Here is a 24999-nt window from a genome sequence, read left to right as displayed (position 1 = left end):
TTTTGAGTAGGGCTAGATGAAAATGAGTTGATGATGAACTATAAATATACTTCTAAGCTGACTCATCCAACTTGAAATCTTTTCATCCAGTGGACTCCGTCCTTATCATCATCATCACCAGGAAGCATTTCTAGAATGCAATGCCATACTAAGTACTCTATATATTAAGAGGCAAAAGCCATCATGTTCTAAAAGGGATTTACAATCTAGTTCACTCAATTTCATGTTCATTTATTTACCAAACATTCAAATACCCACCATGTTCAAAGCATGTGCTGGGTATTGCTTTGGGGAACATTAAGTTCAAAGTAGCATATGTGATATTTTACTCTACTACCTTCACATTCTCTATATTCCGACCAAATTGAACCATCAACTCTTACCAGCTCTCATCCCGAACTCTCCTGCCTCAATGCAATGCATTTTCTTTATATCTCTAGCACTTAGCATGGAGCTTGGCATATAAATGACTTTTAGTTAACGTTTGTTATATGTTCCAAATTGGTGGCATTGACTTCAGAGAGCCTTGAAACATCAGGATTTAGTTAAGCAGAGAGTGAGAAAGAGGGCATTTGCAGGAAAGGGGAGTGGTATGAGCAAAGGTATTCTTCAACATGTGAATATACATGTACAGCAAACAATAATGGGGAACCTGATTTGATTAAAGTAGAGGATTTGTGTTAGAAATTAATGAGAGAGTTATTCACTCATTTAACATTTATTAAATCCTACTGTGTTCAGGGTGCTATAATGCATGCTGGGGGAGACAGAAAGTTAATTCAGAGTCCTTGCCCTGATAGAGCTAACAGTGTAGTAGGGAGATAAGACACAAACACAAATAGCTTGTGTAAGCTACTTTTCCCGCTACTTCCCTTGTCCCCTTTCCTCTTTTTGTCATAACTTAAAAAGCGGACACACAAAAGGCTGCTTTGGGATTTGTTCCTGGTGAAAGGAAGAGGTGAAGGGCAGTATGATTTATTCAGGCAATTATGCTAAGATTGTATTGTTGTTATCTTGGCCATTCATATTAGTTACCCATAAAACATTCATTAAGCGCCTACTGTTTGCATCGCACCGTGCTAGGTACCCAGGGAAATTGAAAAGTAAATAAGGGACTGTGCCCGCCTTCAATTGCTGGGGGTAAGAGAAAGGTCTTTTACTGCCTCAATCCCTCGGCGGCCTCCCCCCTCGAAGAGGTGCAATGGTATGACCCTCGCCTCCCCTCCTCCGCGCTCACGTGGCATCGCCCTCCGCGCTTCCGGCTGTTGCCGGGCCCTATATCCGGTGTCCGCCCGCCCTAGGCTTGGCTTCCCGGATCGCGATGCTGTCCCGGTCGCGCTGCGTGTCCCGGGCGTTCAGCCGCTCGCTCTCCGCCTTCCAGAAGGTAGGAACCAGGCTGGGTGCGAGCCGGAGCCAAGGCCGCACGGTACGGGCCCGGGCAGGCCCACGGAGGCTGGAGGGCAGGGCGGGGTGGAGCGGGCTGTGGGGCTGGCCCGGGCACCAAGGGCACCGGGACGAGGAGGCCGCGGGAGAGGCCGGGGCCGCGGCGCAGAACTGCCCGTCCGCCGGGCCTGAGAGGCGCCGGGTGAGGGGCGGGGCGCGGGGCCTTGTGTGCCGCACCTTTCCCCGTCTCCGCCTGGGACGCTCCTCCCTCCCCCCGCCCCGGCCGAAGGCGGGCTCGAGGCTGCGATGCGCCCCCGGCCAGGTCTCCCTCGGTGCCCTCCTCCTGTTGCAGCTGCCGCTGCGCCCCGGCGGGCGAGGGCTAGGTACCGAGGTCGGGCCGCTCTTCCTGCTCGTGACCTTTACCGAGACAGCCTGCCCTCCGCCCCCCCAGCTGAAAGGGACCAGAGGTCAGGGCTAATGTCCACCTTGTGCATTATTAATGCCGCGGGGACTGGGCGGGGATGGTCTTGCCATTCTCGTCCCGTGACCTCCACGCCCCGGCCGCTCCATCCCTGAGGATGCTGAGAAGTCAAAGACCAGGTGTTGGCGTGGGGTGAGGTGTGGGGCAGAGAATGCTTCGCCCCGAAGCCGGGAGGAGCGAGGGTCAGTCTGTTGCCAGAGGGTGGGAGTTACAGTTTCGGGGAGTGAAGGTGATTTTTAATTTTATTTTTTATTTTGGAAAAGACCATTTTTCAAAAAAGGGCATCACGGCAGAGTAGCTAGAGAGCTCGTGCTAGGAGAACCTTGGATGAAGCCCCTTCCCTGACATGTACCGGCTCTGTGACCCTGGGCTTCTGTGCCTGCAGAGAAGGTGCAAACTTGACTTTTGTAAGGGAGCTTACTCTGTTAGCGAAATCATAGGTGTAGTCTCCATCCTTTCCACTTTAAACTCTTCACACACCGGGCCCTTGTAAACCTCCTCCTTTTTTTTAAACCCGAGCACTGGGATAGTTCTGAGCGGGTGTGTGTGTCTGTGTCTGTATCTACTGGGATAGTTCTGAGAGAGAGACAGAGAGAGAGAGAGAGAGAGAGAGAGAGAGAGAGTGTGTGTGTGTGTGTGTGTGTGTGTGTGTTGGTGGGGAGGGGGAATTTTTCCTATCTTATCTCTTGATACGCTTTCTCTCTCAACAGGGCCCTTTAGGGAGGCGTTCTTTACCTGGTAAGTTTTGCCCTTTCCTTGTAAGAGTAGTCTGGTTGTAGATCCACGTGCTTTACATATTAGGTTTAAGGATACATGAGCAGTTTTTCCACATGAGCTTATTGAAAATTACTGTCAGTGAACATTCCCTCTATTGTAGGATGGAAAATGAAATACTGAAGTGAAAGGACTTGTTGTGGAATGGACTGGAACTGTATCTTGGGTCCCTGTGGGTTCCTTCAGGCTAACTCTAGAAGGTTTCAAAGGAAGGGATGTCTTTAGGATAATCCCTAAATCCAGCATTTTTTTCCCAACATACCATTTCTTCAGTCATTCAAGCTGTTCTAGAATGTGCTATCATAGAGAATGTAGTTGCTGAGTTACTGCATTTTCACCCCCTTGTAGAATTTGTAGAGAGCTAGCATAAATTGAAGACTTCTCATTTTTAGGTCTTTCTTCTCCTCCCTCAGCCAGGACAAGAAGTAAAATGTTAATAGACTGAAAAACAGGGTAGACTAAATGATACAACATAAGAATAATATGTCAGTGGAAGGACAATTTTGGAATAGAATATCTCTACTTTTAAAAAAAATGTCCCCCCCAGAAAAACCAACCATAGAATAAAACAAAGAACAGTAAAAACAACTATAACCCCAAACCCTGTAAACATGAGAAAATGGTTGGGAATACATATGTCTATATCTTTCCATTATTTGCTGATTTGATAAAAGAAATGAAGACCCATATACAGTCACTTGCACAAGGTAACACCTCTGCTTCTGTTTGCTCTTATCTTCCTTTACTTACTTGGTCAGCATATACTGTTCTCTTGGTTCTGCTTTTTTCAGTCTGCTTTCGTGAATCTTTGAAAAAATCTCATGTCTGAGATATATAAGGAGCTGAGTCAGATTTACAAGAAAAAAAAAACCATTCCCCAGTTGGTAAAAGGTCAAAGGATATGAATAAGCAGTTTCAGGGAAAGAAATTCAGGCTATCAATAGTCTCATGAAAAAATGCTCTAACTCACATATAATTAGAGAAATGCAAATTAAAGCAACCCTGAGGTACCACCTTGAACCCATCATATTAGCTAAGATGGAGAAAAAGGAAAATGGCATGCTGGAGGGACTGTGTGAAAAACAGATACACTAATGCACTATTGGTGGAGCTGTGAACTACTCCAACCCTTCTGGAAAGTAGTTTGGAATTATGCCCAAAAAGTTATTAAACCTTGCATACCCTTTGACTCAGCAATACTGTTGGTAGCTCAAGGAGATGGTTTTAGAAAAAGCTAGGAAGACTTGTATGAACATCATGATACAAAGTGAGGTAAACAGAACCAGTAAAACACTTTATACAGTGATAGCAATATTGGAAAGATAATCAATTTTGAAAGACTTGGTACCTGATCAAAACAGTGACCAACCACAGTTTAGGACTCAGTGATGAAACACAGCCCTAACCGCTCCCATATAGAAAGCTGGTGGACTCAGAGTGCAAATCCTAACATTTTTCCTTTCTTTTTGGCCATGGCTAACTCTGGAATTTGTTTTGCATGACTATTCATTTTTGTAATGTCTCTTTTTCCTACCTTCTCAGTGGGTAGAGAGAATTTGGAACTGAAAATAAAATTAAAAGAAAATAGTGTTGCTGAAACACATTGCCTAACTTGATAGAGAGATGATGAACTCAAGGGTGCAGAATGAGACATCCATTTTCAAACATGGCCTATGTGGGGATTTGTTTTGCTTGTTTATGCGTATCTGAAACAGATTTTATTTTTCTCTCACTTTTTGGGGGGAGTAGGGAGGAGGGTGATACTAAACTAAAAAAAAATGGGTCATCAGAGCATTATAAAAGTGAATAAAGAGCAGAACTAAGGTCAGTAGGAAACACATAAGCAGGACAGCTTTGAAAATAACATGTTGAATTTATTAGACTTAAAAAGAAAAACACTCTTCATAATACATACTTGCATCTTTATGTACAATTCTCTTTCTATTCTATTTTGTGTATGGAAATACTTATCTTTTTTGGTGCTAAGTTCAGAATTTCTTGAAAAAAAGGAAAAATGCTGTTGTGAATATTTTTATACAGATGGGTCCTTTCTTCCTTTTGCTTACCTCCTTAGGGCATAAACCTAAAAGTAAAATTTCTAGGTCAAAGGATATATGAATGTTTTGTGACTTCTGTTACATAATTCTTTATTGCATTTTTTGCATAGTCATATTAATTCACAACTCCTCCAGCAATGTTGGTGTGAGTTAGATTTTTCTACCACCCACCTTGAGTTTTGTCATTTTTTATCGTCTTTGCTGTTTTGATAGATGTAATCGAATGTGATAACTTAGAGTTGTTTTATCATTTCTCTGATTATTAGTAACTTTGAACAAATTTTCAAGTAGTTGGTTAATAGTTTGTTGACACTTCATTATAATGTAGAGTATCAGTGGCAGAAAGGGGAAGATTGGATGTAGAATAATTTGGGGATGCAGAAAAGATTATTCTCTTTCTTTTTGTTTTCTTTATATTCTGAACAGAAACACCAAATAAGATAGGTATTTTTATATACATTTTAGAACAGAAACTTAAGATTTATATTATGTACAGCTAACTTTTTAAAAAATTTATATAAATCATGTAAATATGCAAGTTATATAGCATGTATAAGTTCAACTTGTAGCTTTCAAAATTGTCCTTCTTCTATGTGTTTTTTTTTCTTCTGGCTTTCCTTTAGTTCCCTTTGCATTAAAAAGAAAAAAGATACCTCAGTGCCGCCTCCCCTTTTTTTTTTTTTTTTAAATTTTTAAGCTACCCTATCCTTATCACTCCTCACACTGCTACTCCTTCCCATTGCAGGTGTGAGGGGGTGGGGGAAGCTTTTGTAACAAATATTCACAGTTGAAAATGAATTCCTTCATTTGCTGTGTCTGCAAACATATATCTTATTCTGCATCTTGAGTTCATCACTTTGTCAAGTAATGCTTCATCATTCCTCTAGAGTTGTAATTAGTCTTCATGTTAATCAGAGTTCTTAAGTCTTTCAAAGCTGTCTTTGTCTTTACATTGTTGAATAAATTGTTCTGGTGGTTCTTGCTTATCTCTGCATCAGTTCCTATAGACCTTCTTTGGTTTCTCTGAAACCATCTTTTTTGTTCTTTCTTACACAGTGATATTCCCTTATATCCATATACCATAATTTGTTTAGTCGTTCTCCAACAGATGGGCACCTCCTTAATTTCCAGTTGTTTGCTACAACAAAAAGAGCTTAAGTAATTTTGTACATGTGGGTCCTTTTCTTCTTTCTTTGCTCTGCCGGAGTTACAGGCTTAGTAGTGGTGTCATTGAGTCAGAAGGTATGAACAATTTAATGACATTTTGGCCATAGCTCCAAATGGTTTTCTAGAAAGGCTAGACCAGTTCACAGCTCTACTAACATGTGCATTAATGTGCCTATTTTCCCAAAGCCCCTCCAGCCTTAGTAATTATCCCTTATTGTCATCTTTTCCAATCTGATAGGTGTGAGGTGGAACCTCAGAGCTGCTTTAATTTGTATTTCTCCAGTTATTAGTGATTTGGAGCATTTTTTCCATAAGTTTGTTGATAGCTCAGATTTTTTTCCAGAAAGAGTTCTTGCCTTGTTGAGAGTAGCTAAACTAAAAAGTGGTAGAAGAAAGGATAATGGGGTTTGAATCAGATAAGTGGAAATTGCCTGCTTATCCCTAAGGGAATACTACTGATTGAAGCTGATCATATTACCCTATTTTAGGGATTAGAGAGGAATCCCCCAGTATTTTTCAGTAGGTGATAAAGCAAAAGCTAAGACTTTCGGTTAATTTTTTTTTTTCTTGCAGGTATCTCCCTGTGCCAGGGACCGGCTTACCTTTATAGTAAAAAGATTGTGTAAGTGTTATGTGGGTGGCATGGATCTCCTTCTTAGGATATCTAGGAGGGCTTTTAGTTTTTGGCCTCTGGGCATAGAAATCATAACTGTTGCTTTGAGAATTTAGAATTATTCTTTTATTTTTATTTTTTTGGCTAGAAAGTGGGGCTAAGTGACTTACCCAGGGTCACATAGCTAGTAAGCACAAGTGACTGAGGCCAGATTTGAAGTCAGGTCCTCTTGACCCCAGGGTCGGTGCTCTACCCACTTCACCACCTAGCTGCCCCGATTTAGAATTACTCTTGATGGCAGCTGTTTTTAACTAATGCTTGAAATGTAAAACTATGTGAAATGTATGTGCATAATGTATTCAGGAAACTGGAGGTTCTTCGAGATTAGAAGGAAATGCATTCTAGCTTGTGCAAAGGCAAGCAGGTAGGCAGCAAGGATTTATTAAGTGCATACTCAGTGACAGACACTGTGTTAAGCACTGGGCATACACATAAAAGCAAAAGGAAAGACAGTCCCTACCCTCAAAGAGCTGACATTTTAACATAGCTTACCTTTTTGGAAAAAGTTATTTGGCTCCTTTTAAGACTAACTGTACCAAAGAGGATGCTCTGAAGTGTTATTATAAAGATAAGCACTTTCCTGGTTTTGTTTGTGCTCTGCTAGAATTTTTAGGAACACCCTACCTACTAGATAGTGAGTTCAATTTAAAAAAAATCGAACCCAGTTTAATAATATCCATTTTGATCTGAATACATTGTAACAATACACCTAACATAAGGATATATGTTAGTTATTTACCCTCATCTTCTCATAACCAAAAGTGATGTTTCTGAGAAGGGTTGGGATTAAATATAACTTTCTTCCTTTAAAGGTAAAGTGGTATGGAGGAATAAGCTATGTGAAAAAAAAAAAAGCTTCAACAAAGCCTCTTAGGACTCGGGTCAGTCCAGTCTGTTCTTTAAGAGAACAGGAAGACCAATCTGGTTTCTTTGAACACAGTTGCATTTATAAAATGTATAGTGCAAGATGAGTTCTATACTAATCTTTGGAGCGCTAGGATGCTGAATAGGTCAGAGTATTACATATTATGTTCCCACATGCAGAGCTTGGAGAAAAGCTACCCAGATGATTTTTAGATTAACCTTTAGTTATAAATACTGATCTCCTCTGTCTCCCACTTCGCCTTTTATTCAAGTGCCTTGAGGGTGTGGGTAGGAGGGTATTTGGCAAGTAACTATTATAGTGACTTTCAAGACAGTTTTCCAGAGAAGATATACTACATGCAGGATCAAGTGTTGAGGCCCTAATCAGTCTGCTGTTGTTGAACCTCACAGGGTACTGATATTTGAAATAAAATGTGAAACTACAGAGAGGTATCATGTTATTAAAAAAAAATTCCCATGGCTTCTTTAGTAGAAGTCATTGGTACAACATAGATATGGGATGTATAGTACAGTATTTATAGTCTGTATATTATTGTTTTAAAATGTGTAAGTATAGGGGCAGCTAGGTGGTACAGTGGATAGAGCACCGGCCCTGGATTCAGGAGGACCTGAGTTCAAATCCGGCCTCAGACACATAACACTTACTAACTGTGTGATCCTGGGCAAGTCACTTAACCCCATTGCCTAGCCAAAAAAAAATAAAACAAAAAACAAAATGCGTAAGTATAATGTAACCTACTTTACCATAGTATCTGGTACACTGCCATATGTGAGCGTGGAACAAATGCTAATTGATTGGATAATTGGATAAAAGGAAATTTAAATGAAAAAGTAAAGAAAGAACTTGATTCTTTTGGTGAGTCCCGAGGGGGCGGGGCTGAGTTGTCCAGGCTGGCATTTGAAAAAATAAACCAGTCTGGTTTCCTTTGCATGTTATATGAGTATGTTACATATTGAGTGCTGTTATAGCAGATGAAACAAAATTCTTTTGGAGTAGAATTTGACTATGAAGAAATGCACATGCTTTTACAAAAAATGAAAACAAAAAAAAGATTTTTAAAATAAGAAGCATACCAATTAAAAGAGCTAATTACTTTATGTTGTTTTTTTCTCTGTAGTGTAAATGAGTCCATCTTGAATGTTCGCTTCTTCAGAACTACAGCAGTGTGCAGTAAGTACTTGTGAGTTAAACTGAGTTCCTTGCCCTATTGGGAGAGGAATTTGAGTGAAATGTAAACTAAATTGTGGTAAAAGACAGCTATTCGTGTGACTTTTTTTTTCCTCCTTATTTAGAGAATGATGTTATTACAGTCAACACGCCAGCATTTGCAGAGTCCGTCACAGAGGGGGATGTCAGGTGGGAGAAAGGTAAGACTTGATGCTCTCCTTTTTATTCCATATGTCTAAGTATCATGTAGCAAACACTTCTCCAGCTAAGTAAATCAAAGGTGTCTTGGTCAGTAGGATCCTATGTCTGCTGTATATTTTCTTCAGACCTTTTCAGAAAATGACCTTGTCAAACATATGCTTTTAAAAATTTCCTCCGGTTATTGGGAGTTTTCCCTCTGACAGACCAGTGCTTGTTTTTCAGCTGTTGGAGACACAGTCGCAGAAGATGAAGTGGTTTGTGAAATTGAAACAGACAAGGTAGGTTTAGTGTGTGTTGGGTCTCTTCTTGTCTCCCTTCCCTTGGTTCTTTAAGTCACCAAAAGAGGAAATGAAAAATAGCCAAGACACTGTTAATGGAATAGTTGAGTTTGTGAGTAGATGTTGGGTTGTTTTTGTTTTGTTTGTTTGTTTGTTTTTTTGAAGACTTCAGACTGTAACAGTTCTTAGAAGTTCTCAGTATTAAAAATGGAAATCTTCAAAGGCTTGTTTTGACTTTTATCATGTGCCTGTCGTGTGTTCTTAAAAGGAGTATCTTGTCTGTATGGTTTGATAGCTTTTGTTTTTCTTGGTATGGGCCTGGCCAGCTGCCAGATTTGGTCTTAAACCTTTCCTCTGTTCCAAAAGCCCCCCAGCAGCTCCTGATTCCTGTAGGTTGAATATGAACTTCAGCTTTTTAAAAGACCTTCCCTTCTGGCTCGAGCCCATCCTGTGAGCACTCTCATTTTCCAGCCAAACTGGCCTGCTTAGGCGTTCCCTGTACAGGGGATTCCCATTCCTGTAGCAATGTTTTGCGTAGTTTTTCCCTTGAGGTTAGATAGAATGTGCACCTTGCTCCTGAGCTTCTCGTAAATGCTCTCCTGATCCTTCCTGATTGTTAATGCTCAGGCCCCCTAAACTTTTAGTGTATTTTTTTGTATTTTACTCTCTATTTTGTTGTCTTCCCTCCCACCCCAACAGAATGTAAGCTCCTTGAAGGCAGGGAAAATTTGGGTTTTGTTTCTGTATCTGCAGTTTGTGGCACAGTGAGAATAAGAGCTGAAAGTGCTGATTCCCCCATTGTATTTTCTGTTGAATGCACTCTGGATTTGTTACTACTTTGTAAGGAAAAATAGAAGTCTTTTTACCTCTTTTGTGTGTTGTGCTTGCTGTTGTCTATACAATTAACTTGATTCTAGTACTGAATAAAAATTGACTCTTCCCCCAACCCATCTCCCTTTTCCAGACATCTGTGCAGGTTCCATCACCGGCAAATGGAGTGATTGAAGCCCTCCTGGTACCTGATGGAGGGAAAGTAGAAGGAGGAACCCCTCTGTTCACTCTCAGGAAAACTGGCGGTAAGGAAGGAGCTCCTGTTGTCATGGTCTCCAACACACCACCTTGGAGATGGGACTGAAAATAAAGTACTGATTCCCTCCCACCTCATAAGAACTCCTTGGCATTCCAGCCACCTTAGGTGAGGGAGTAAGAGTGGCAATATTTGTTCATTGTGAACTTGACGTGCCTCTGATAGATAAAGAACAGTCAAGAAGTAGAACACATCCAAGTGCCCTCTCCTTCCCTGTACACATTTTTCATTCTGCACCTTATATTTTTTTTTTGGGGGGGGGGGGGGGGGGTGAGGCAATTGGGATTAAATGACTTGCCTAGGGTCACACAACCTAGCTGCCCCAATACCTTATATCTCCTCAAGAGAGAGTAAAAAGGAGGATCCAGAGGTAGGAAGTAGCACTTTGTATAGTATCTGGATCCAAGAGTTCAGAGCATGTCAAAGTTTGTTTTTCAGTTCATCCTATGCGGTACAGGAATAGTTACATTTTAAAGACAGAATGTTGATATGAGTGCTTCTCCTCTTAGTTTTTGGTGGACATGACCCTTATGGTAACAAGATATAAAGTAGCTTTGACATTGTAAACTGATAATGATAGAATTCTGGAAAACTGTTCCATAGGGATACCTGAGAGGTATCATCAAGAAGACCCTGGGAAGGAGCTAAAACTGGCTCTGGGTATGCCGGTCATCCTGCTTTGCAAGTGAACTGAAAACTCTAAATGTCACTTGGATTATATAGGAACTTAGTCCACTGACAAGTGCCAGTTTGGAGCCAGAGGACTTAAGTTAAAATCCCAGCTCTGTTACTACTTTTGTGACCATGAGCAAATCACTTAACTTATTTGGGCCTCAGTTTCCTCATCTCTAAAATGATAGGGCCGGCCTAAATAACCTCTACGGTCCCTTCGTTGTAGGCAGGCATCAGAAGGATGGCGCTGGTTATTGAAACTAGCTGCTATGCCTGAGTAGTCTGCTAGCTTAGTAGATGTGGAGGTTATCTTTCATCAGAGGGTAGAACCAGCCTTCACAACCGGCTGGGTAAGTTACATGTGCTTCAGAAAGATGGAACAAGACTAAAAGAAATGGGGCAGGGTCTAGGGTAGGACTTCCTGACAAGGAGGCCATAGCCATAGTGACTTCCAGGAGGGGTGAAGGATTTGACTGCCAAGTCAGTGCAGGGTGGCATCAGGCCCTGGGATAATGCTTTGTAATACGCTTAGTGCACTGCTTTGCATGTAGCTGGTGAGGCAGACAAAGATTAAATAACTTGTCCAGTGTCACATGGCTAGTAAGTCTCTTAGGTCATATCTGAACTTGTGTCTTCTTGACTTCCAGCCCAGTGGTCCTGTCCACTGTGCCACCTAACGATAATGATAGTTAACATTTATGTAGCACTCACTGTGCTATAGCGAGCCAGGCACTGTGCTAAGGCTTATAGTTATTGCTTAATTTGATCCTCACAATAACCCTGTGAGGGAAGTGCTATTATTATGCCCATTTTACTGATGAGGAAACTGAGGGAGACAGAAGTTAAGTAACTTGCCCAGGGTCACACAGCTAATTGAGTGTCTGAGGTCAGATTTGAACTCAGGTCTATCTGACTCGAGGCTCCTCTATCTACTGTACCATCAGCTGCCCTAGGAAGGAAGGATTTTAATCTTTTTCCCAGGTAGAAGCTGAGAATATTTGTGTCAATAGGAACATAACTGTATAGGGCTGCAACCTGATTTAGAACATGTAGGGGGATTATTGAGGACAGGGGCATGTCTTGTACCTCTTTATGTCTCCACCTGCTATAGTACCAACGCCTAGAAGCACTCAATAAAGAGTGTTTGAAATAGAATTTAGAACAGCAGGTTCTGTTTGTGGCTTTACTTTTTGATGCCCATGCTATTTAGTTTTTGTATGTATGTGTAATGAAGACTTTTTTTCTTTTTTAGCTGCTCCTGCTAAAGCCAAACCAGCTGAAGCTCCCCCTGCTGCAGCCCCTAAACCAGATTCGGTAGCAGCTCCTCCTCCTTCCCCTCCCCCACCTGCTGCATCTATCCCCACTCAGATGCCCCCAGTGCCACCTGTGTCATCACAGCCTGTTGATACCAAACCTGGTAAGCAGCTCTTTATTCCTATGGAAATAGCAGCAGGGGTGGTTCATCAAGTTCAACATGTTCCTTTTTGTAACTGCTCTGTAGAAATCTGCAAGGATTCCTTCCTTCTGCATGGTCTTCCTGTCAGGCCTGATTGGATCCTTCACTGAATTTTGAGGCAGAATTCTTATGTACTTTCACTAAACATCTAGAGTCTACTTGGTGCTATAAAAGAAGAGGCAGCAGGAGAAATCATTTCCCTTCCTGATGTATTTGTACCTTTTCTCCATTTCCAGTGTCTGCAGTAAAACCATCTGCTGCTGTTTCAGCAGCAGAGCCAGGAGCTGGCAAAGGTGTGCGTTCAGAACATAGGGTAAGCTGCCAAGGACTAATGAATGCCAGGTTTAGGGTGATAAGAGCACTACTAAGGAGGGGGGCGTGGCATGGCAGTGACAGCTTCTAGACTGCTACAACTAAAATCAACCTGCCGCAGGAAACTCCTGCCCAGAATTTGTTGCCTTGGTTGTGCCTTCCTGAAGGTTGGACCCGTAGTTATGTAGGCTTCATTTGTATTTCCAGAGCTCATGACTCCTCACTGATGTCAAAATATATTTTGAATTTGGACAAAATAGTTAAATTCCCAGACCAAAAATTAATGTGAGGTGGTGAGCCAGCTCATTGAGAAGCTGACAGAACATGTTCAGTTTTCCCCATATCTCAGGAGCCTTAGGTGCTGTTCTACCAACTTTCCAGGAATGAGGAAACCAAAGGGGAGGCGCGTGAAGAATTATTTAGGATTGTAAACACTGTCTGAGGGGTACTGTATCAGAGAGGAAAGATCAGCCTTGCAGCCAATTACAAGTATAAAGTTAATTTTGCCCTATAAATATCTCATTAACTACTACCCCAGTTCAGCCCTGGTCTACAGCCAGTCCCTTAAGAGGTAATGTGTATGGCATAAAGAACAATGAACTTGGAAACAGAAGGACCTGGATTCTAACCCTATTCCTAACACTTACTAAAGGTGACCTAGGGCAAGTCCCTCTTATCTGAATCTGCTTTCTCATCTGTAGAAGTTATAACAAGACATACATGTTATGAGAAAAATGTTTTATAAACTGTAAAGTGCCATAAAGGTTGCTATTAATATATTGTGAGGCAGCCTAATATAGCAGGTAGAGAACTGACCTCAAAGCTAGAAAGACTGATCTTCTGGGATCCAGTCTGACCTCTGTCCTTACTGGCTTTGTGACCCTAAGGAAGATACTTAACCTCTCAGTGCTCTGTGCCAAAGGTGTCAAACACTGCTCAACACTCCCTAGCAGAACCTGATTAAAATGGAATTAAGAAATATTTAACATAATAAAAATACAGTAGAAAAGAGATAATGTTAGTATGTAGTTTTCTCACATGACCCCTTTTCTATTGAGTTAGACACCACCACTGCCCTACGCAGCTCCCAAGACTGCATTGTAGAGGAAAGTTGGCCTGAGTTGGTATGAGTTTCCTCTTTTCAGAGGTTTCCTGTAGGGGCAGCTAGGTGGCGCAGTGGATAGAGCACCGGCCCTGAAGTCAGGAAGACCTGAGTTTAAATGTGGCCTCAGACCAAACACTTGACACTTACTAGCTGTATGACCCTGGGCAAATCACTTAAGCCCAGTTGCCTTAAAAAAAAACAAACAACAAAAAAAACCCAGAGGTTCCCTGTACAAATGATATCACAGGCCCAGTTCCTCTCCTTGTCCCTGTTATCATATTAGTGGTAAATAATAATAGCTAACACTCATATAGCGCCTACTATGTGCTAGGCAGTGCTAAACGCTTTACAACTAATAAGTTGAAATTAACTGTCTAAGACATATTCTTTGTGAGTGATCATTTTGCAAGGCCTCTAAAAGTGTTGGCTTGGACACTTGAGAGAGATGATTTAGGGAGTGCTTCTACTAAGCAGGGATGCCCAACACCCTGTTTGATAAATTGTTGCTGCTACTGTCAGCTAGGACAAAAACCTCAAGTGTGGGCAAGAGTATGGGTTTTCTTGCCTGACAAGGCAGCACCGTCTAGACAAAGTGCCACTTCAGTGCTGGGGTCTGATTTCCTTTGCATGGCTTCTCTCCAGAAGTAGTTGGTCTTGTGCATGACTCGAGTTTGATTTTAAAATCAAACCATTTCCTGGGCCCCAGAGCTAGAAAACACTTAAAGGTGAATCTAAGCAAGTAAGGTTTCCTTATCTTTAAAATACCACCTCTGAAAGGGCAGAGTAAGGCCTTTGTTGTGTGGAATCACACCTTCCTACTCATTTCTTCAGCCCTGTGCCTTCCAATGCTGATACTACTTTGAGCTAAACTGGGATGAGAGTTGATGTCAAAAGTCCAGGATTTTCTAGGCTCATCCTCTTTTCTGTTTTAGGTGAAAATGAACAGGATGCGACAGCGTATTGCTGAACGTCTAAAGCAGGCCCAAAATACATGTGCAATGCTGACCACTTTCAACGAGATTGATATGAGGTAGGAACTGTAACCCCACCTCTATGCATTTGGAGAATGTAGAAACAATGGTCATTGTCCTATACTTAGGAGAGATTCCAATATTAATATCAGGAAGAATAGGTTTCTTTTAGCCAATAGTGGATTGTTTCCTTCTCTAATTGACTCTTCAAGCATTGTGTATACCTCTCAGATTCTTCAAGTTTGAAGATAAGAAAGCAGCAAATCTCTTTAAATGTATTCACAGTGGCAGGTGTATTTGAGCCAAAAGAAGGAGACTGAGTTACTAGCTTATTATGCCATTGCTACACTGAGGTTGTGTTATAAAGTGAAAAAAATACTAAATGCTTCTCAGGTGTGTCAGACTCTTTTTTTCAATCCTTTTTGGGGTTTTCTTGGCAAAGATACTAAAGTGGTTTGCCATTTTCTTCTCTAGCTCGCATTTTATAGATGAGGAAACTGAGGCAAATAGTTATGTGATTTGTCCATGACCATATAGCTAGTAAGTGTCTGAGGTCAGATTTAAACTCAGGTCTTCCTGACTCTAGGTTCAGCACTCTATTCACTTTGCCACCTGGTTGAACCTGTCTAATCTCTGCTCTCCACTAACTATGTGACCTTGGATAGATCGTGCCACCTCTTCAGGTTTTTTTCTTCATAGTAAAATGAGGAACCTGAAATAGATGATCAGCTCTTGCAAAAGCTCCTACTAATGCTTTCAAAGTAGAATATATAACTACTCTTATTTGTGTTCCCCTTGGCCTTCAGTCCATTCCCAATAAAATGTGACCAGCTTCCCTGTATCAGCTCACTCTGTTAATACCAGATGTAGTGAACAGTCCCTTCAGGTCTAACATCTTGTCATTCTATGAAGTGATTGTTAGTAAAAGTGCCCTGGAACTTCCTTCCCGAGTTAAGCTGTTGCGCATTTCTGTGCCCAGTCTACTAACAGTGGTTTATATGGGCTAGAAAGCATGGCCCTTTCCTGATGTGTTTTCTCTAAATTGGGGTAGAGACTTTACAAAATAGGATATAGAGCTGTGTTCCCTAATGAAAAGGTAGAATTTGCTTATTGCTAATTCAAAACTGGCCTTTGTTGGTTCTTATACATGAACTCTTAACAAATTAAAAGTTGGCCTGCCTTTCAGGATTGTGAGAGATCAGCTTAACAGCACAGCATCTCTACTCCTAGTAAGGATTTTGCTTTCCCTTCATCAGTGTTTGGGAGGGAATATCATCCAGCTTTTCACAAAGGAATTTGATTTTGAGGAAGAGAGGGAGTTTATGGATAAGTATCCATGGTGTGTGTTCAAGCACTTTCAGTGTTAAGTTTTCCTAATGTGTCACTTTTCTTCTAACAACCAGAGGAATTGAGGCAGAGCCTGAGGGTTTTTTCTTTCTTATAAGCTACAAGAATATTTTCCTGTCCATTTGATGCAAGGAAGAACCTTGGGGTAATGGATTGGAAGGGAAAACAGCTTGTATTACAGTGCATTAAGGCTAAATTGTACATAAATTAAATTGTGCTTTGAAATTCTACCCAATTTCTTAAGACAAAACATGTAAATATTTGTGGCTGTGAAAGATAGAGTTGACAAAACAGAAGGGGAAATGCAATATTTCTAGCTCTTCTCAGTAGCTAATCGAGGTGTCACTTTACAGTGACCTGGGGTCTTAGTACATCTAGTAATCTGGTTTGGTTTGATTGCCTTTAGTGTTTATGCCATTGCCTCACTCAAAAGGGGCTTCTCTGAGACCACCTCCTCTCCCTAGTTGCCTCAGCCTCTGTTACCAAGGGTCAGGACTCAGAAATAGAAACTCCTTAATGGACCAAGGCAATAGAATTTGGGTAGGTTTGAGAGCAAAGATGTTTATCACTTCTCTTTCCCTCTTCTGCAGCTCTTGTGTCTTGGGAACCAGTAATGTCTTTAGGGTGGTAATCCTAGCAGTAAATAAGGTTAGGCTCAGGAAAACATTGTAAACCCAATCAGCCCCCCTAGGAAAACTTCCTTTTTCAAAGACAAAAAGGTCTAGAGGGGAAAGTTAAAGTTGTGTCATATCTTATCTTTCACTTTAATATTATATTAGGCCTATTACATAGAGAGAACTAAGCTTTGGGACTGAGACAGACCTAAATTCAATTTCCATCACAGGAATCTATTCCGATAAATACAGATATCTCAATGATAAAATTATGGGGAAAAACCATTTCCCAGACTCTATAATCCCTGTGAGAGGGGGCAAGCAGGTGGATGAAGTCCTGTGGTTTTCCAAAGGCTTCTAAGAAAGTTCTGCTTCCCCTAGTGGAAGAGAAAGGCTGAAACTGAAAGTCCCAAGCTTTGTATCAGACAAAACCCTGTTTCTTAAATGTCTTGCCACTTATCTGGCACCAGTGAATCTGAAAAGGTGGGGAACATACTTGTATTCAGCGTGACACCTGGAAGGGTACCACATTTTAACAGCCATCCCAAGGTTGATCACGGCCTGCTTTGGGTGAGGTTTACAGGACCTTGAATGGAGAGTTAATTTGCTCACCCAGGGCCCTATGTGCTCATGTTGTCAATTTGGTGAGTTAATGCCCTAGCCTAAAAAGGAACAAGGAACATAACAGATGCAAATCATGCCCTTGTTTTGGAGCCCTTGAAAAATATTTTTCTAACAAAACTGTTTCTTTTTCTACCTGGTTCCTTAGTACACAGACATATCATATGATCTTTTGGTCATGTTCTCTGCCAACGAAAAGCTATAAATGACTTTTGAAAAAATGACTGAAGAGAAAGAATTGATGTGGAATTATGTATTGTAAAGTGTTGCGTATGTATGTGTGTGTGTGTATATATATATGTATATGTATATCTGTCAGATGTTTGCCTTCTCCAGTGCAGGGTTGGGAAGGAGGGAAACAGCTTGGAACTTAAATGTATTTTTTTAAAAATTGGGACAATTGAAAAAAAGAAAAAAATGATGGGAGACCTTCAAAGGGTCTACAGTATATTAGAGGCAGATTGGCATTGATTCCTTCTTGCCTTGCATTGTACTAGAACAAATTAATCACGATGACTTTTAGTGAACCATTTCACAATTTGTTTAAAGGGAGCAGCCTAGAGAAGTTGGGAATTTTAGTAGAATGCTTGCCTAATCTGTTCTTATTTCAGTAAAAATCTGTGATTCCTTGGTGGGGGTATCTTCATCAATAAAGATTATAAACCCTCCATGCTTTAGTAGATGGTTTCATGAGTTACTGTGGTCAGAAAGAATAACCTAGTGGCCAATATTCTGGTGATAAGCCTCTCTGAATTTAGTTAGGCTGGCCCTTGGATGGTAATAATGATAGTTCTGAGGCCCCTACCCAAAGCTTTTCTATCTTGTGCTCCACTTGAATAGCCTGACTTGGGGAATCTAGGATCTGCTTCATGCCATGACGAGGCCCTGGAGTAGGACTTTAGTAGATGTTAATCTATTTGTGAAGTTATCTATGTAATGTATGTAAAGAAATGTAAAAGTCAGCACAAGATGCTTCCTTTGTGTTTACAATGTGTTTTTGCAGTAACATCCAGGAGATGCGTGCCCGACACAAAGAAAGTTTTCTGAAAAAACACAACCTGAAACTAGGCTTCATGTCAGCATTTGTGAAGGCCTCTGCCTTTGCCTTGCAGGAACAGCCAGTGGTGAATGCAGGTGAGTCCACTTGGGCCAGGATGCACACATACACACGTGATGGCTATCCCAGAACTAAAAAAAGTCTTTATTTACTGGCATAGAAAAATAGATGTTTTATATAAGAACTTCCTTGTTATCACTCATTTTTAGCTTCTTAAAACAGTAGCATAATGTGTTTCAGCCTACATGTCAGTTCTCCCATTAGTCAGAGATCGTGTTTTTCAGTTCCAAAGAACATTTCCATTTCATTTCCAAAGAGTTGGTCTGGCAGCAAGCAACTTGGAGGGGGAGAAAGGAATAAACATTTACATAGCACCTACTGTGTGCCAGACATTGTACTAAGCACTTTTACGAATATTATTTGATCCTCACAACAACTCTGCAAGGTAGGTGCTACCCCATTTCACAGTTGAGGAAACTCAGGCAAACAAAGGTTAAATGACTTGCCTGGGACTACACAGCTAGTAAGTGTCTCTGAGGGCAGATTTGAACTCAGATCTTCCTGACTGTAGACCCAGTGCTTTATCTGCTGCCCTCCCAACTGCCTCTTGGGAGGCCTTGTTCATGCCCAGGTTATCTCATTCAGGCAGGAAACTCATAAGGGCATTCTTCCCCCACCCTCAGTGTTAAAGGAAATGAGCTCTGTACATGACGCTTATTCCATGGCAAACTTTGATCTCTCAGGAATGAATTTACTGGGAGGAGTTTTTGTGCTGCTTCTGGCTTTTGGACTTGAATCCTTCATCAGTTCTTTAATAGAATCAAACCTTGTTTTCATTTTTACCTTAGAAGTCTTGATTCAACAAGAAGAGTCATTTTTTTCATCTTATTTAGATAGCTTTCTTCCCCCTGGTAGATGGGGTTACGTCAAAGATCCTTTTACCACCCATCAGTGGAGCCAAAGCTCCCAAAGAACTGTAGACAGCCTTGAGAGGACCAGTCTATGCAATTTTCTTAGTAAAAACATTTTAAAAATTTTACTTTTTATTACTTTGAACTTGATAAACACAAATTAACATGAAAGCTTCTGTATATCATAAACAGAAAAAAAGAATGTAAAACTGAATGTAACAGTATGTAAAACTGAAAATCTCTATTATAAAAAGCTCACTTTAAAAAAAAGCATATAATAAATTCAGCATGTTTCAAAGTTGTCTGTCTTCATCTGAGTCTAACTTCTGTTCTGCAGCATTTAAAAAAATGCTCCAATGATACTCTTCTCTTTCTTTGGGGGAGGGCCTTCACTCTTCTGTATCCCATATCCTCTCTCCCAGTAAAACAAAAACAGCTTTTCTTTGTAACCAACAGTCAGAATCAAGTGAAACATCCACACTTTGACCGTATCTGAAAATGTATATCTTGTTCTTCTTGAGTTCACCACCTAGAAGTCATGAGGTAGATAACATGTTTGATCATCAGTCTTCTGCAGTCATGGTTAGTCATTGCCCTGATCAAAATGTGTAAGTCTTTGAAAGTCACTTTTCTCTGCAGTGTTAGAGTCCCTGTATAAATTGTTTCTGGCTATGCACACTTTGTTTTGCATTTCACATAGATCTTTCCAGGTTTTTCCAAGTCCCGTCATTATTTCTTGTGATACAATAATATTCTATTGTATTGCTAGAACATAATTTGTTCGGGCAGCAGTGGTGCAGTGGATAGAGCCCTGGGCTTGGATCCAGAAAGACGAGTTCAAATTTGATCTCAGACACTTTCTTTTCTATTCCTCCCTTCAGCCATTCCTCAGTTGAGGAAATGCTCCTATACATATTTTTGCATATGTAGGTCCTTTCCCTTTGACCTTGGGCAGGTCATTTAACCTGTTTGCCTCACTCTCCTTACCTGCTAAAAGGGTATAATAGCACCTGCCTCATAGGGTTGTGAGGATTAAATGAGATCATCTTTGAAAAGCCCTTAGCACAGTGCCTGGTTGCAGAGTAGGCACCATGTAAAAGCTTCTTTCTTTCTCTGTTCCTTTCATGAGCCATTTCGCAATTGGTGAGCACCCCCAAATTTTCCACTGGGTTAAGCACTAGAGATTCAAAGACAGATGAAAAATAGTCTCTCCCTTCCAGGAGCTTGCCCTTTTGGTTCTTCCACCTATGTTTGTAAGAGCCCTTTTTTCGTTCAGTCATTTTTCAGTTGTATCTGACTTTTCATGACCCTATTTGTTGGGTTCTGTTGTTGTTGTTGTTGTTGTTGTTGGTTTGGTTTTTTTTATTTTTGGGTTTTTTTTGTTTTTTATTTTGCCAAAAAACGAGTGGTTTGCTATTTCCTTCTTCGGCTCATTTTACAGACGAGGAAACTGAGGCAAGCAAGGGTTAAGTGACTTGCCCAGGGTCACACAGCTAGTAAGTCAGATTTGAATTCAGGAAGATGGGTCTTCCTGATTCCAGGCCTGGCATGCTATGCACTACACCATTTAGGACTAGACATTCATTTGATTTTCTCTCACTGCGTATAAGCAAAAAAGACAGTGGATGTGGTTTTCAGTTGGTAAAGTCTTCATTCCTTCTTATTTTGAAATGTGGACAGGCTGCCCTCTTGATCTTGTTCAGGTTAGGAAGAAGGGCATATTCTTTCCTTCTTAAACCAAGGCATGTTGCTCTCATTCCTTTGCTGAAATGAAGAATCATGCAGTGTTCGTAAGGTTCATTGAGTACATGCTGTGTGTTTGGCAATGTATTTAAGGAAATGTTGGAAGATGCAAAAAAAGAAAGTGTTGGCGCCTAAGAAATGGAATAATGGTGACTGATTGGAGTGGGAAGGGGGGAGAATCAGCTTTGCTCTACAAGCATTCCTTTATTCTCACTTCATCCCCTGCTCTGGGGAACGTGTATAAACTTTGCTTTTTCCCTCACAGTGATTGATGACACAACCAAAGAGATGGTGTATAGAGATTATATAGACATCAGTGTTGCTGTGGCCACTCCACGGGTATGTTGATTGGGTTTACTGTATTTGGGGCCGTGGCATTACCTCTGAGGTTAGAATACATTTGCTTTGAAAATGGTGTTTTCTTTTTCTTTGGTGAAGGGCGAGGTTTGAGGAGTAGAGGGGACCTCGTATAAGAGAAACCTATACTGACCTTGTTTAGATTCCACCTTTTTGTATCAGGCCAGATCTTCCTACCGTTCTGAATTTCCATATGCTGTGGATGATAGTGAAACAGTGCATCTTTTAAGGGAAAGTGTTAGCCTCTTTGGAATCGGTGGAACTAGATTAAGAATTCTGATCCGTCACTCATTTGGACAGTTGTCTTATTTTCCTATCTCTAAAAGTTTTTTCCAGTAGTTTTCATGAATTACCATTATAAAAATACCTCCAGCTCCTCAAAGGAAAGGTGTTATATAAAGGTCAATAAGTACAAAGAATACATTTTTATTCACCCTGTAAACCAGTGCTTTACTCCCTACAGGGACTTGTGGTACCAGTTATTAGGAATGTGGAAACTATGAATTTTGCAGACATCGAACGAACCATAAATGAGCTGGGAGAGAAGGTAAAATTTAATAAAGAAATGAAAACACAGATTACTGGGAAAGTTAAGAGGGAGGGCAGCAAAAGCTGAAGATCCCCACCACCAGCCTTTGCCCGACTTAGGTTCATTGGTAAGACCAGGAACCAAAGCCAAAGTCTTTCTGGTGACTTGAAGATAGAGTGAAAGGGGAGGGGGGTGGGGTGCAAAGGCAGAAGAGTCCCATGTCATGGGGTGTCATTTTAGTTTGAACTTTTAGGTGAAACTCTTCATTCTGAGCCTCTACTTTAAGAGAAGCTTTTTAAGACCATTTCAGTTGAAAAACTTAGAAATTGAACCAGGTCCTCAGTGTCTGATTAGAACATGATTGAATCCCCCAGTAAAACAAGGACTCAGGTTTTATTTGTTCAGCTTGTGAAGAGGTACAGTCTAAATCAGTTTTGAAATTTGTCTTTTTCAGGCCCGAAAGAATGAGCTTGCCATAGAAGATATGGATGGTGGCACTTTCACAATCAGTAATGGAGGAGTCTTTGGCTCCCTCTTTGGGACCCCAATCATCAACCCCCCTCAGTCAGCCATTCTGGGCATGCACGCCATTTTTGATAGGCCTGTTGCTATTGGAGGCAAGGTAGGAACTGCTACAATGTGAGGTTTTGTGGTGATATCGCTTGTCCTGTATCATAAAGACTAGTTGCAGGGTGTGACTTGTTTGGTAGAACCTGATTTAGAGACAAATCAGCCTCTCTCTAGTTCAGCTGTACTGATAGAGCTTTGTAGCAACTTCACCACAGTCCCTGCGTGGTTCCAAGAACTATGGGAGAAGTTATGCTCCTTCATCTGAGATCAGCCAAAAGGTATTTGAATCTTACTCTGTACTTAGTAATGTTCTCCATGAGTGGAGAACCTGTGGCCTCGAGGCACTATGGAGGTATGGAAATGGACAGAGTCCCTTCTCACAAGGAGGTTACTTACAGTCTAGTTGAGAGATAAGAACTTGAAATTGGGAACCTCTAAAAGCCAAAATGATTTGATAAAAGTGTGCTATGGAAGATTATTGGGTGCTGTTGTAGATTGGGGAAAGCTTAATGGAGGAGGTAGATCATGAACTGGGCCTTGAAATGTGGGTGAGGTTTGGTTAGGTGGAAGGGAAAGGAGACAGTGTGTGTCTAAGGGTGCTCTGAGATGAGTAAGAAGATAACCTTAAGGATTACATTAAGGATATGTTAAGGATAACATTCAGGATTCCCTGGCTGCAGAAGTCTCCTCTGGGCTGCAGAAGTCTCCTCTGGCCTGCAGGAATGGTTCCTAGGGGAGAGAAGAGTGTATGAAGATTTAAATGTTCTTTGTCAAAGAACATTGTCATTGAGTGAGGTTTCCCATCTTAGGGGCCAGACTTAATGTAGGAAGAGCCCAAAGAGCACAGAAAGGAAAATTCTGGAGGGCATTGCCATTAGAACTGGGTCTTCTTGTCTGTTTCTTCCTCATGCCCCCATACAGTACAGAAAAGATTGTCCCTCTGTCTCTTCTCTGTAGGTGGAAGTGCGGCCCATGATGTACGTAGCATTGACTTATGACCACCGACTGATTGATGGCAGAGAGGCAGTGACTTTCCTTCGAAAAATCAAGGCGGCAGTGGAGGATCCTCGTGTCCTGCTACTTGACCTTTAGGGAAAATCATATTCCCTAAAGCTCCGACTCACAGAGACTGAAAACCAGTCTTCCCCTACTTCCTCATATGTACCTGGGTCAGCTGGGTGGGAGACAGCCCCATGTGCTGCTGGCTTAAGGGAAGCCAGAGCACTAGGTAACCAGCAGCTGCAGCTCCTTTTAGGACATTCCTGTTCCTCTCTCCACGGCCTTTGTCTTAACACGAATGTTCTTACTTCCTTATTATGCTCAAAGGGGAGGGAGAGAGAGAGTATTGATGGAGCCTCGTTAATATCTTAGCCTTTCTTCCATGCATCCTCCCCAGAGATGATTTTGCTTTTTCACTATGGCAGCATATAATAGAAAAACCACTAGATAGATTGTAGCTCCTCTGTCTTACACCTGACCAGTTTTCAAAAATGCAACATCCTCAGTGGTGCAGGAGGAAGATCCTGGCCCCCAGCATTATGAAGCTATCGCCCTGGCTCTGATCTTTCCAACTCTGGGCCCTGTGCAGTTTCTTTACTCAAATACAAGGGGAGAGGTGCTGCTTTGTTTATTAAAGGGCACCTTCCTGCTTAGGTAGCCTTGGTTGGCTTTAAAATGCCTCTTCTACCTCTTTGGGAAGCACAGCCCAGGTGGCCTGACGTTGGGGGGGGGGGGGGGGGAGCTGGCTCAAAAGACTTCAGGTTGAGATACTCTTGTCTCCAGAGGTGAGAGTGCATCAGTTTTGCACTTAGACCATGGGTCTTATCCCCAGAAAGGCCCGTCTCTGCACAACCATGCACAGTCCTGCTGTGCTCCCCTGCCTTTCTTTATGAGTTCCTAGCAATCATACCAGCAAAGGGGTTGCATTTAGAAGCATCTTCATTCTTGGGCAGAAGTGGAACAGCTGGGCCTCGGAACCAGTGGAGGTAGAATTTGGTTGAGAGGGATGGAAGGTCTCTAGTAAAATGTTGCTGCCTGTTGTTTTTCTGAACTTATATTTGAAGTTCAGATTGGTCTTTCTGCTGTATGTGGACAGATGAGGGCTCTAAGCATGACCAGTTCTGGTCTTGGATTGTGGGCTGGCAGGAGAGAGGAAGCAATATTGGCTCCTCCATGTGTCAACACAGGGCCGAGATGAGGATAGTATACTTCTTAAAGTTCTCCACCTTAGTGAGAAGCCAGCTGTGAGTTGTTAGTGTAAGATAATGAAATGTCTGGAATCATCTTTACAGTACTGCCCAGTGTTGGTGGGCAAAATCATTGGGGTCCCTTGGGAAATGTATCAGTGTATACTTGCTATTGTGAGGGCTACTGGAAATCCATCAATATGTATCCAACTATACCTAGTTCTGAGGCTGCTGGAACCATAGGGCCCAGCATGAGAGGGGTGAGGAGGGCGGAATCCAGTACTGAGTGCCTGCAGTGTCTACTACTCTATCTCCAATATACAGAACTTGTAATTAAAATATTTAAAGAAACCAATTTTAAATGAAATTAAAGGGGAAATGTTCTCAAACTGTG

General features: G+C 41.5%; 2 protein-coding genes across 3 annotated transcripts in view; one reads left to right on the top strand and one right to left on the bottom strand.

Annotated features, from left to right (window-relative positions):
* Positions 1-1323, bottom strand: part of PROX2 (prospero homeobox 2) — a 24397-nt gene extending 23074 nt beyond the window's left edge. The window contains exon 1 of the mRNA XM_027844696.1: positions 1238-1323. The gene's annotated coding sequence lies outside the window, so the exon portion shown is untranslated. The remainder of the gene's footprint in view (positions 1-1237) is intronic.
* On the top strand, positions 1280-24999 carry DLST (dihydrolipoamide S-succinyltransferase). Of its 2 annotated transcripts, none has more exons than XM_027844700.1 (15): positions 1280-1384; positions 2575-2602; positions 6436-6484; positions 8539-8591; positions 8714-8788; positions 9012-9067; positions 10032-10143; positions 12079-12243; positions 12519-12595; positions 14632-14729; positions 18256-18386; positions 21229-21302; positions 21784-21867; positions 22304-22471; positions 23377-24999. In XM_027844700.1, the coding sequence occupies exons 1-15, from the start codon at positions 1322-1324 to the stop codon at positions 23509-23511; spliced, it is 1368 nt and encodes a 455-aa protein (XP_027700501.1). In that variant the 5' UTR covers positions 1280-1321; the 3' UTR covers positions 23512-24999. The 2 variants fall into 2 exon arrangements, with proteins under 2 accessions (XP_027700501.1, XP_027700500.1); XM_027844699.1 differs by having other exon boundaries at positions 1286-1426.

This window comes from Vombatus ursinus, unplaced genomic scaffold (genome assembly GCF_900497805.2).
Source record: "Vombatus ursinus unplaced genomic scaffold, bare-nosed wombat genome assembly UNPS02014945.1, whole genome shotgun sequence".
NCBI classification, from domain to species: Eukaryota; Metazoa; Chordata; class Mammalia; order Diprotodontia; family Vombatidae; genus Vombatus; species Vombatus ursinus.
Note: the sequence above shows the minus strand (reverse complement) of the source record. Positions and strands in the feature narration are given on the sequence as shown.

What these genes read in the sequence shown, in the direction of transcription:
- DLST (XM_027844699.1), top strand. Translation starts at nt 1,322, where the DNA reads ATGCTGTCCCGGTCGCGCTGCGTGTCCCGGGCGTTCAGCCGCTCGCTC. An exon ending in AGGGAGGCGTTCTTTACCTG is followed by an intron (nt 2,603 to 6,435) that starts GTAAGTTTTGCC and finishes TTTTTCTTGCAG; the next exon opens with GTATCTCCCTGTGCCAGGGA. An exon ending in GCCTGTTGATACCAAACCTG is followed by an intron (nt 12,244 to 12,518) that starts GTAAGCAGCTCT and finishes CTCCATTTCCAG; the next exon opens with TGTCTGCAGTAAAACCATCT.